This window comes from Apodemus sylvaticus, chromosome 13 (assembly GCF_947179515.1).
Source record: "Apodemus sylvaticus chromosome 13, mApoSyl1.1, whole genome shotgun sequence".
Lineage (NCBI taxonomy): Eukaryota > Metazoa > Chordata > Mammalia > Rodentia > Muridae > Apodemus > Apodemus sylvaticus.
The window spans coordinates 40,414,705-40,427,161 of record NC_067484.1 but is presented as its reverse complement, the minus strand read 5'-3'; the positions used below and the strand labels follow the sequence as shown (position 1 = coordinate 40,427,161).

Below are 12,457 nucleotides of genomic sequence, written 5' to 3'. Positions count from 1 at the left end.
GTGATGTGGGCAATGCCAATGACCATTGTGACCATGTGCACATCAGTGACCATTGTGATGTGGGCAATGCCAGTGACCATTGTGATCATGTGCACATCATTGACCATTGTGATGTGGGCAATGCCAATGACCATTGTGATCATGTGCACATCAGTGACCATTATGATGTGGGCAATGCCAGTGACCATTGTGACCATGGGCACATCAGTGACCATTGTGATGTGGGCAATGCCAGTGACCATTGTGACCATGTGCACATCAGTGACCATTGTGATGATATGTGCAATGCCAGTGACCATTGTGACCATGGGCACATCAGTGACCATTGTGACCATGGGCAATGCCAATGACCATTGTGATCATGTGCACATCAGTGACCATTGTGATGTGGGCAATGCCAGTGACCATTGTGATCATGTGCACATCAGTGACCATTGTGACCATGTGTATGCCAGTGACCATTGTGATGATGTGTGCAATGCCAGTGACCATTGTGACCATGTGCACATCAGTGACCATTGTGATGTGGGCAATGCCAATGACCATTGTGACCATGTGCACATCAGTGACCATTGTGATGTGGGCAATGCCAGTGACCATTGTGACCATGTGCACATCAGTGACCATTGTGATGTGGGCAATGCCAGTGACCATTGTGATCATGTGCACATCATTGACCATTGTGATGTGGGCAATGCCAATGACCATTGTGATCATGTGCACATCAGTGACCATTATGATGTGGGCAATGCCAGTGACCATTGTGACCATGGGCACATCAGTGACCATTGTGATGTGGGCAATGCCAGTGACCATTGTGACCATGTGCACATCAGTGACCATTGTGATGATATGTGCAATGCCAGTGACCATTGTGACCATGGGCACATCAGTGACCATTGTGACCATGGGCAATGCCAATGACCATTGTGATCATGTGCACATCAGTGACCATTGTGATGTGGGCAATGCCAGTGACCATTGTGATCATGTGCACATCAGTGACCATTGTGACCATGTGTATGCCAGTGACCATTGTGATGATGTGTGCAATGCCAGTGACCATTGTGACCATGTGCACATCAGTGACCATTGTGCCAATGTATGCAATCAAATTGTCTGTCTGAACCAAGCTGCTTCTGATGTAGCACAAGTCTTGAGCTCTTCTACCTCAGCTCAGTTGGAGATTGTGCCTCAAAACTGTCTTAATTGTGGATCCTTATACTGATGAGAGTCCCTATAAGGAATTTTGAGAATTTCCTTCTCAAAACATTGGTAGGGAATGATACTCAAACGTCTTAAACTCTAAAAGAAGCTACCTTTAATTAACATGCGAGGCAATGGGTGGGAGAGGCTGGGAATAGCTCCCTTTCACTTTCTTTTGTGAAATCCATAAACAAATAAAACTTGTCCATCTAGCTGATTATCCTTTCCCTTGTAGGTACCAGTCATCTGTATTACCAACTAAACCCCATGAAGTATGAAGTCTTGTGTTGTAGGATGGTAAAGTCTAGGGACATGTCATGTGGAATGCTTTGTAAGGCACAACTCAGAGGCACCTTCAAAGGGTCGGAGAAGTGGCCCTGAGCAGCCCACTAATAGTCTGTTTTAACTGAAATAAAATGTCAGCTCCTTTTTAATCCAGATGTAGGAAGACCAAATTAGGGACATTTACAGTGTCCATTGTAAAGGATTAAAGAATCTGTATTCTTTCAGAATCAGTAGCCACCTCCTGTTTCAGTGTTAGGAGATTGATGAGGCCATACTTGCACTCTTTGTACACTGGCTTTTCCTGTTGTTTGGTTTGTCATGTGGTGAGGTCTTACTGAACACTTGCTTGCTAATGCCTAATGCTGGGGAAGGAGATAGAATTGGTTAGAAATTGAGAGATGGCATTCACTCTGTTGTCGAATCCTATTAGCCTTCTTCCCAAGCTAGAGTCTTAAGTTGTGAGTCAATTCTTAGATAGTTGACCCTTCTCTATTTCATGTTTCATTTGTTTCTTAACCATTGTATGAATAGAAATTAAGCACTCCCTCCCTCACTGCCTTCTTCCTTCCATCCTTCCTTCCTTCCTACCTTCCTTCCTTCTTCCCTCCCTTCCTCCCTCCCTCCCTCCCTCCCTTTCTGTCCTTAAAAATAGGTCTATTCTTGGCTTTTTTTTTTTTTTTTTGTGCGCACATGAGCACCCACCCTCATAATCTGGCTTTAGCCTCTCTTACTCTCCAGTATATACTCTTAGCTTTAAGTTATTTGCTCAGTTTTCTCAAAACCATTTTGGGTTCGTTAATGACAATTTTTGCTGAATCAGCTTTAGTATACCATATACACATGTAAAAATTTATGTTATTTTAGTCTTTATGTCTCTGCATGTATATTTAAAAGGGAATTAGAAAGACTGGGGAAGCACATGTTGAGTGTGGGTATGACCAAGCAGCCAAATCAAGAGCAAATGACCGAGCAGATGCCAGGGCTGAGAAGATGTTACTTTAGAAGATGACCTCTTGCTAAATCAACATTTAAAAATGAGGCTTTCTTATATGAATACTCAATTAGAAATTATAATTTAAAAATAATCCATTAAATTAATTGCAAACAACACAGTCATGCATGAGGGAATATTTTGGAAAGTATACCGTAAACTTAGTATCAAAGGAATTCTATTGAACATTTTTTCCTCTAAACCAGTGGTCCTCAACCTTCCCAGTGCTGTGACCCTTTAATACAGTTCCTTGTGTTGTGGTGACCCACAGTCATAAGATTATATTCTTTATTACTTTGTAATTATAAGTTTGATGCTGTTATGGACTGTAATGTAAATGTCTGTGTTTTCAATGGTCTTAGGTGACCCCTGGGTAAGAGTTGTTGAGCCCCAAAGGGGTCTCCACCCAGGTTGGGAGTGCTACTCTATACCTTTATATTGTTTGAACATTACAGTGTGTGTTACATATGTGCATGCATTGTGTGACTATTGGTGTGTTTGATTTTAATGTTGTTTGTTAAGACTGGTTTCTATGTGCGGCTGTTGCCTAGGGCGCCCAGGAACGCATCGATAGCCTGCGGAGGTCTGGAGTGATCCACGAAAAACAAACTGCGGTGTCAGTAGAAAACTTCATTGCCGAGCTGCTGCCTGACAAGTAAGGGCGCGGGCGGGGCTCCCTGGGAACCAGCTTGGTGTTGAAGTCTGCTCCAATGGTGGGTGGGCGGGCTGCTGAGCTTAGCTGACACTCACTGTGTCCTCACCGTGCTTCTGTAACTGGGCAGTGCAGACCCCGCCTGCTTTCTTTTCTTTAAGTTAAGGTTTTGTTGGAGGAGACAGCATACTTTATGGTGACATTCTCTTAACCCCCGAACTGGCGGCTTCACACACCACCAAAAACTATAGCTCTACTCAAAGACTGTAAATGGCTGGAAGCACCAGGCCTGCTCAGCAGAGCGCTAGGTGTGCTATACAATGTGCGTCCTCAGAAGCATCCTTTACACCCAGAACAGACATGGAGCGGTTCCTTAGCTGACATAAGCTTGCAGCATCCTTTTAGGCGATTGCCAGAGAACCCAGGAAGTTCAAAGCCTGGTTGCCTTCCTTGGGAACTGGGAGCAAAGCCCGTCATTTCTTTTTGTGTCCTTCGGCTCACTCGCTTGCTCGTCACCCAGTATTCTCCTCATCATGTCCCAAGTTTGCCTCCCACGCTTGACATTTTGTCTTGGAGTCAGTTTCTTTTGGACTCCAAATTTAAACAAAGTCTACCATAGCATTTGAAGGATTTTGAAAACTGGCAAATACAAGATAAAATGTGTTCCCATAGCAAGCATTGTGAGTCTTCTGAATGGACAAAGTGAAAAGATCACTCGTTGTCTCATTAATGGTCGGTTCAAGCTATGTGCTCAGATTCGAACCCGCATTGCTTCTTTTAGGATTTGGAGCTGGGTTTCTCTCTACTATGTCATACTTCTGGAGAAAAAAGAATTTTATATTTAGATAGCTTTATATAAGGATATGTTTATGAAATAAGCAATATAATCATGCCCAAATTTCAAGTAGTAGATATGTCATTGGTGACTTATTCTTTTGAAAAGTGTTTAAGAATGGTGTTTTCTTTTTGTCTTCTTCTGTTAATGTTTCTGAATTCGCAAATGATTTGCCTAAAATTCACCTGCAAGATTGTTTTGATTGACAATTTTATTTTCATTGTAGAAAAGTTGAAAGACACAAATGCAAATGGAATATTCATCAAAGTACAAGCCTTTCTTCTTAAAAACAGAACGCTTGCATTGTACCGTTCAGAAAGAGAAGCAGATTTGTTACTGCCATTACCTAGTGTTAAAAGCTTGCCTTTAGAAATGGGGCTGTGCAGGATATTGGGAGAGAAGGCAAAAAGGCACACTGAAATTCACAGTGGCGGCCTGCAGCGATGCAAAGGGTAATGGAAGAGGAAGACGCACTTTATTAAATAAAACTGAAAGTGATCCATGGCTAAGATAATTAGAAATCAAATATGAGAAGAAATAACTAATTTAGGAAGTATCCCAGGAGTATCAACAGAAAGTTTATAGAGGTGTTTGTGTCAATTGAATAGGGAAAGTGAGTTAAAGTCTTCAGTGGGAATGAGTGATAGGCTGTTCCACTTGGTTGTTGCCATTAGACCACATATTAATTCAGATATTTTAACCAACTATCCAGAGATGCTCACTCGTTTGAACAATGACCTTAACTATTTGTGCCAAGGTTCTTTTAAATGTTTCAATATGGCACTAGGATAAACATTTCCAAGACTGCTTACGACCACTTGATACCTAGGACCCAGTGCACATTGGGTGTTACTGAGCACTGCAGGTAAGCACGCCGCTTCTTGTGGTGACTCACCAGAGTGGCAGACGCAGGCAGGACTTGATGGTAGTTAACAGGTTGGAGTTACATAGTATTCCATGGTTAGCTTTTAAACGCCTTCTAGAAATCATAAGTTAGCTTTGCTTTTAAGGACTTTAAGTCTTTATGCCATTAATAGATTTTTTTTTAAATGGAAAACCTTTTTGGATATGCTTATTTTATAATAAACAACCACACTCTGTTGAATTCTACTTACATTAAAATTTCATGGTGATAGTAGAACCTACTTAGAGCTTTTCAACTATTGCCATTCATCCATGCTAAGTTGGAAACGTTAGTCTGATGTTTTCTTCCACATCCAGAAAAATTTAGTGTAAGTATTCTGAGATGAACAGATCTAGAGTTTGCTATTAGTCTTGGATTGGTATTGAGTGTACAAAATGTTCTCATAATGTGCTAAGTGCACTCCTTCTTTGGGCATTGATTGGTGATGCTAGTGGGTCCCTCTGTGGCTTCTGAGGCTAGTCTGACCTTTTTCTGCTATGTGAAATGTAACTGCCTTGAGCCACAGCCTGTGCTCCTCCAATCTGGCTTTATACACAGAATGGGAGGATGGAGATCCCTAGTGATAGGTGATCAGCTTAGATTCTTCCCTCCCCGTCCACAGTTGTCATCCTGTTGAAGGAGAGGGAAACCTTCTCTGGCAAGCAGATCCAGGGACTGAAACGTTGGGCATTGGGCACATGGCGGAGATGGCAGGTTTGCAGAGGAGGACCGGGAAAGCAGGTTCCAGGTTGCAGCAGCTGCTGGAGGTGGTGCTCTCCAGCCAAGGTTGACTGTGGAGTTCTGACGCATGTTCTCCAGTGTGGCAGTGAGACACTGCTTGTGCCTGGTGACAGCTCCTCAGAATGCAGAGGTGCACGCCTCTGCCTGAGTCAGTGCATGCCCTGATGGACTCAGCCCACAGCATGCATGAGGGGAGGCAAGGTTGACCTGAGCTTGGCTACATTTCCTTGATTGAGAAACACTGTCAAAATAAAATATAAAAATTTGATCAGTAGTCAAGTAGAATAAATATTATTCAGTGTTCATAAGTTGAAACATTTTTAAACATATGAGGGCTGAGACATTACAGAGTACCATTTTAATATTCCACAGTGGCTTTTTATGCTGCTATCTGTCCTACTGTTTTTTTCAGTATCCGTATATCTCCTTAATCATTTTGTAGTTCTTTGTGCTTATTAAAGGTACTTAGTCTGTAAGCGGCAGAGACATTGACCACAGCCTTGTCCAGGTTTCCTTCTTACATTTGTTTCAGTATTGCTCAATGATTCTGGGAGCTAGGATTCCAGTGTTACCCCAGTTGTCTAAGTGTGTTTATAATGCCTCATTTTTTTTTTTAAAAATAATCTCCAGGTAAGTATCATTCAGTGGGGACAGTACCTTGATTTCATGAGTGCCTTTTTAAAGGCCAGCTCCTGGAGGGTAGCATGGAACATGTGATTTGAAGGGATTGTGTTCATCGGTACCAAGTACATGCTATTTCCCGAGTGAACTACTTTCTATTTAGTAGTCACATTGTTAGATTGCTACCTGCTGGTGAGAACTGGTAATACAAACTTCCCCATATTTTAGTGTAAGTATCACTTAAAAATATCCACAAGCAACTCTTTACATGTTCAAATAAGTGTAGGTTTTATCAGCTGCGTGTCTGAGTACCCCATTCCCATAGCCCTCCTCCCCATCTTACCAAGAAGAAAGTTTCCCATGCTCAGTAACGTCAGTCAGCTTTTCCGTTTGCCACTCTCCTACTTTCTCTTCTTGGAATTAGGACAACAGAGTATTTTATCTTTGTATTTATGGAGTGACCATTTGCAAACTAATTAGAAACCATTTTCTCTCTCTCTGAGAACTGTAATCCTTTTATCTGAACAGTAAATAGGACTTGCTTCTCCTTTGTCTCTTAACTTTTGCTTTATTTATGCAGCATGTAAACCGTGTGCCGCTCACATTTCTGTTGCAGATGGTTTGACATTGGCTGCTTGGTGGTTGAAGACCCCGTGCATGGCATCCGCCTGGAAGCGTTTACCCAAGCCACACCAGTGCCTTTGGAGTTTGTGCAACAGGTTGGCTTTCTCTGCCGTCTCTTGAGCTCTGCCTCTGTTGTGAGGATTGCCCTTGACTCTGCTGTCCCCTCTTGCTTGTTGGTGTCCTGATTGTGCCTTTTGTTCCTTCTCCCTTCTCATGGCCTTGAAATCAGAAGGGAGTCGGCCTTTACATCTGTGTGATGTGTTCCTTTCTCTTTATTTATCTACAGTGTGTGGATATGTGTGTGGATATGTGTGTACGGAAACCAGAGGTTAGCCCCGGGTGGCCCTCCTCAGCAGCTGTCCACACTGCTTTGCCTTTTTTTTTTTTTTTTTTTTTTTTTTTGAGACAAGGCTGTTACAGACCTGAAACTCACCAGTTATGTGAGACTGGCTGGCTAGAGAGCCCAGCATGTTCCTGTCTCCACTTGCCCTGCACTGGGATTGCAGGCAGGTGCTATTAACATTTGACTTATTTAAAAGCTAGATGAAAGCCAAGCGCTGTGGTGCAGACCTTTAATCCCAGCACTCAGGAGGCAGAGGCAGGCAAGCCTCTGTGAGCTTAAGGCCAGCTTGGTCTACAGAGCGAGTTCCAGGCCAGTCAGAGTTACACAGTGATGGTTACCTTGTTCAAAAAATCAAAATAACAAACAAAATTTGGATGAGGGTGGAGAGTCGGCGCAGCAGCTAATAGCATTGGCTGCTCCCACACGGCAGTGACTCTAGTTCCAGGCAATCGATGCCCTCAGCAAACACCAGGCCTGCATGTGGCGCGCCAACCACAGAGGCAGACAAAATTACTGTGCACATAAGATAAAAATGAAGTTTAAGTAAAAAATGGGGTGGATAGGAATTTGTCTTTAGATTTTCTGGCTGGAAAATGGACCTAATCATGTAGCCACAGGTAGTTCTCATGATTCAATAATGAACAAAATAGAAAGTGTCTGTCACTGAGATCTCTGTACTGTTAACTGATCCTTTTTAAAATTATTTGGAGTGTATAGGCATTGGAGGCCGTGGGAGGACCATTAGGGTTCTCTGAGGAAACGCATGTGTGCAATTACATTTTGGTTTAATGTATGGCCATAAAGTTGCTAAAAGTGCTAGTGGTCCTTCCAGATGTTTTGCAGTGTACAAAGATGCTTGGAGTTTTGGAAACCCTTCTATTACTCTGACCTGCGGGCAGGATGTTTAGAGGCTTATAAGCTGATGCTGTCTGTGTACATTGTCATGCTCTAATAAAACCTAGAGTGGACAAAGAGTTACAGGTTTTCTAGGAAGAAGTAAGTTTTACCACTTTTGCTTCAGAAGTATTAAATGGAGCCATAAAAATTGCTGTCTTTCCTAGTTGAGGAGTCCCTGCCCTGTTTATGTGACTTAGCTTAATTACTTCTGTGATGCACCACAGGGAAAGCTGCTACCCTGCAATAAATCACTAATAAAGCAGATCTGCAGACACTAAAGAGCACATGGAACCCAGTGACATAGGCAGAACATTGTATAGGCCATTGTAAGGCCTCACCCACACTGCTCACAGCAGGTATGGGAATCGTGGGTAACCCCTTCCAGCCCAGAACACCTCAGAGCACTGTGTCCTGACCCACGAGCTGGAAAGGAGCTACAAAGCAGCTGCGTTGTTAGTGACATGAACTGACTTAAGAAGAAAGTGTTTCAGCAGAGCTGGCGTGTGTTAGAAGTTCCAGGCGTGCCGTCACAGAGAACTAGCTAGTCAGGATCAGTATTGCTCTTCAGTCCATTGCTGAAGCATCCGGAGGACTGTGAGAGTCGTACTGGCTCCCATCCCCACGTTGTAGATGGAGAGATAGATCAGGGTCAGCTCACAGTGACCCACGGCAGCTCCTGCCCACTGCCTGTTTTTATGTATTTCTTGCACATACCTGCCGATCTATTCACAAACTGTTTATAGACAGGTTTTTGTACTGAAAGGACAAATGGACTGTAGTGGCTAATACTGCCCTCAACACCTAAAATCTTGACCATTCTGCTTCTTTCAGAAAAGCTTTCTTGGCCCCTGTGCAGGATGTCTGAGGGTTTCTAATTCCTTCTTTACAGGGCTCGTTGGGCATGCGGCTCAAACAGTGAAATAGACCCACATGTACGCACGTGTCCAAAGCACTAACTCTCTGCCAAGTGTCAGAGAGCACTTTTGGTTAGTGCAGGCCCCTGAGCAGGAGGAGGAGTGCGGGCCGATGGGGGTGGGGGGGCGCGGGGGGGGGGGGGGCCGGGAGGTGCCCAGCAAGCCCTGCGTACAGCTGAAAGGTGTTATTCAAACTGGAATTTGCATTTCGTTCTGTTAAATTTTTATTGTATGGTTTCGAAATTCCCAGGATAAATAGGTGCATTGAAATATCTTTTGTTCCTAGTTGTTTATATTTCTTTGCTTTTTTTTCCCCAACATAATATTTTATTGATTATTTGGGAATGTCACACACTGTACTCTGGTCACACTGGCTTCCCATTCCTCCAAGGTCCCCCTCCCATCCTCATAGCCTCCTCCACAAAAGGAAATGAAGAAAAAGGAAAACAGTCCACCAAGTCCAGTTTTTGTTGTCTGTACACCCACTGCAGCATGGTCCAACCCCAGTGACTAGGTCTTTAAAGATAACTGACTCCTCCCCCATCACCAGAAGCCACAGTGGCTTCTTGATCTGTCCTGAACGTCCTATGTCTGTGCCCAGACAGTTTCGTACTTTAAGGGCTTAGATATCATTTCTTCAACAAACTGTAGCTGTCAGTAGGTGTCGTTCTGTAACTTACGCTTCTCTTTCCCGTAGAACCCAGCTGTTTGGGATTTTCTTGAAAATCAGATCACTTAGAAGTATTATCATGTTTGCTGCATCACAAGTGTCACCTCCAAATTTGACTAAAAAATAAATAAATCAAAGCTTCTAAGTCCCTATGCTGAACTTCTGAGTCAGGACTGTGCTTCAGCAAGACCCCCGGGAGACTCCTGTGGTGTGTGAGAGGCAGGCCCCGGGGTCTTTGAGGATCAGACATCTCTCTCTGAAGCCTGCTGCAGTGCTCGCAGCACAGAGCACTGCACTGTTCCTGTCAGGGTTGCTGGGAAGCTGTGTCATGTAACTCCTGACTATTTGTCTTGGAATAGGCCGAAGTGGTTTCAATTTAGTTGTCTTAAGATAAATAAATTGAGCCTAAAAACTGGGGTTTTGGGGGGAAAAGAAAGCTTTCCCCCACGATAGTGAAGCAGCTAGCTGGGGATCCGTGCACAGTGCAGATTCATTCTGCACACTGATGTTCTCTGGACTGTGTAGCCCTCTAAACAAACCCTGGCTACTGAACACTTGGACCCATCTGCCTTTCACTCCTGTGTACGAGCAAGTGGCTTTCGTGCAAGCAGGGACAGGCTGGTCAACAGTGGTGAGCACCAGCGCTGGCGGGTGCTGGCCCAGCCTGGGTGCTGTTTGGGAACAGCTACTGACTTACTGGCACGTTGGCCGGCTCTGCAGACATGGTCCACACACTAAGTAAAGCCTTCCTTAAATGGGCTAGAAATGTAATATGCGGTCTCTCTCTGCTTGCAGTTTTGTGACTATAAGAAGATCAATTTAGACAAACCTGTTATTAGCATGAAGTGTCCCTGGTGTAGACCTGGGTTTAAGCCCTCAGTGTGTGTTGTGAGCGGGTGGAGTTCTTTCCAGCCTGGACGTGCGCTCAGTCCCGTTCTTCATCCTCAGCACCACTAAAAATGTGACGTACATGAGGAGACAGATTATATTTAGACAGAAAGTGATGGCTATTATTAACAGTAGGTGTGTGCAGTGTTGCTTGGTTCTTCTGACCAGTGTCACTTTATACAGTTGGTGGCAGCAGAGCTGAGTTTTAGAGGGTTTGTCATAATCTATATTAGAAATGAGCTGGGTTGAGATTTTGAGCTATCGCTTCTAACATAGTGAGTTTCAATGCTGTGTCAGTGCGTGACAAGTAACACAGTTTCCTTTTCCCATAGGCACAAAGCCTGACTCCCCAGGACTACAATCTGAGGTGGTCAGGCCTGCTGGTGACAGTGGGCGAGGTCCTGGAAAAGAGCTTGCTAAATGTCAGCCGGACTGATTGGCACCTGGCTTTCACTGGCATGTCTCGCCGACAGATGATCTACAGTGCAGCCAAGGCTGTGGCAGGCATGTATAAGCAGCGGCTGCCACCCAGGCCCATGTGAAACCAGCTCCTGGGACACAGAGACCTGCCATCGTCACCTTGGGCTCCGGGTCAGAGGAAATTGAGTAGCTTCCATGAATCCAACAGTTTTTACGATCTTCCCGTAGGCAGCAATCCTTAAAAAAAAAAAAAAATTTTTTTTAAATAAAGGCACAGTGTCATTCCAGTAAAACAAAAGAAATAGATCCTCTTTTTATTGTCATAATTCCATACGTTCTGGTTCTCAAAAAACATACACAAATATCGTTACAGCACAATTCAGTATGCCAAATTTATAAAGTGGAGATCTGAGTTCACATATTTGTTGATTTGTTCTTGACTCTTCTGGTTTCTTAATATGTAATGGGATCTGTGTGTGCTCACTCTCTCGTGAGGGCTTGTTTCCTGTCATCTGTGTGTGTACACGACCTCAGTCATGGTCAGCAGAGGACCTTACATGCTTTCTGGGTGGGTGTGCACAGTGTTTTACAGAATGTGGGCCAAATTAACAGAATGGATATTTTTTGTCATTATGTACATGAATAGTTTGGAAGTTATACTTGTTCTTTTTTGTTTTAAATTTTGGTATTTTACAGATTTATATTATGAACCTTAGAAAATAATGTTTTATTTTTTCATCGCTATCTAAAAACTAAAGGACAGATCAAGTATATCTTAGATCAGAAATGTATTTGTGTTTTTATTTTTATTTTTTATCTTGTTCATTTTCATATATTGGTGTTTGCTTGCCCTTGCGGCTGTGTACCATGTGTGTGCAGTGCCCACGGAGGCCAGAAGAGGGCGGCAGAGCTCTGGAACTGGAGTCACAGCTGGTTGTGAGCTGCCCTGTGGGTACTGGGAAGGAACTTGACTTCTCTAGAAGAGCTGTCAGCGTTCTTAGCCACTGCCACATCTCTCCAGCACCCCCCACCCCCATGTTACTTTTATATCATCAGCTCTCACAACAGGTCTTCCTGCACCCACTCACGTCCTGCAGACTGTAAGAGGAATCCTCTTCTTTTGGGATGGTATTTTTTTTTTTCAACTAAAGCTTTTTTATTATTTGAGAATTTCATCAATGTGTTCTGATAACGTTTACCTCCCACCCCACCCTCCCTTACCTCTTCCATCCGTACTCTGTGCTCCCGTTCCTGTCTTCTTTCTCCCCAGCCCACCAAGTCCACTTTGTATAGTCCAAGTATGTGTGAGGCTGCGTCCAGTTGACCAACAAGAGGTGACACCCTTAAAGGAACTTGACTGTCCCTCCCTCAGAAGCCACCAACTGCCAGTAACTCCCCAGCTGTGTGCTTTGGGAGGTTGGAGGCTGTGGGCCCGTCTATGCTGGGATGTTGTCAGGCTGGGATAT

The 12,457-nt window shown here is 43.8% G+C and overlaps 1 protein-coding gene across 2 annotated transcripts in view; it reads left to right on the top strand.

Annotated features, from left to right (window-relative positions):
* Prrc1 (proline rich coiled-coil 1) overlaps positions 1-12,201 on the top strand; it is a 33,098-nt gene extending 20,897 nt beyond the window's left edge. For both annotated transcript variants that reach the window (XM_052155376.1, XM_052155377.1), the window contains 3 exons: positions 3,034-3,137; positions 6,852-6,954; positions 10,904-12,201. In XM_052155376.1, coding sequence (XP_052011336.1) covers positions 3,034-3,137; positions 6,852-6,954; positions 10,904-11,113 — 417 coding nt within the window. In that variant the 3' untranslated portion in view covers positions 11,114-12,201. The remainder of the gene's footprint in view (positions 1-3,033; positions 3,138-6,851; positions 6,955-10,903) is intronic.
* Positions 12,202-12,457: the final 256 nt, after the last annotated feature.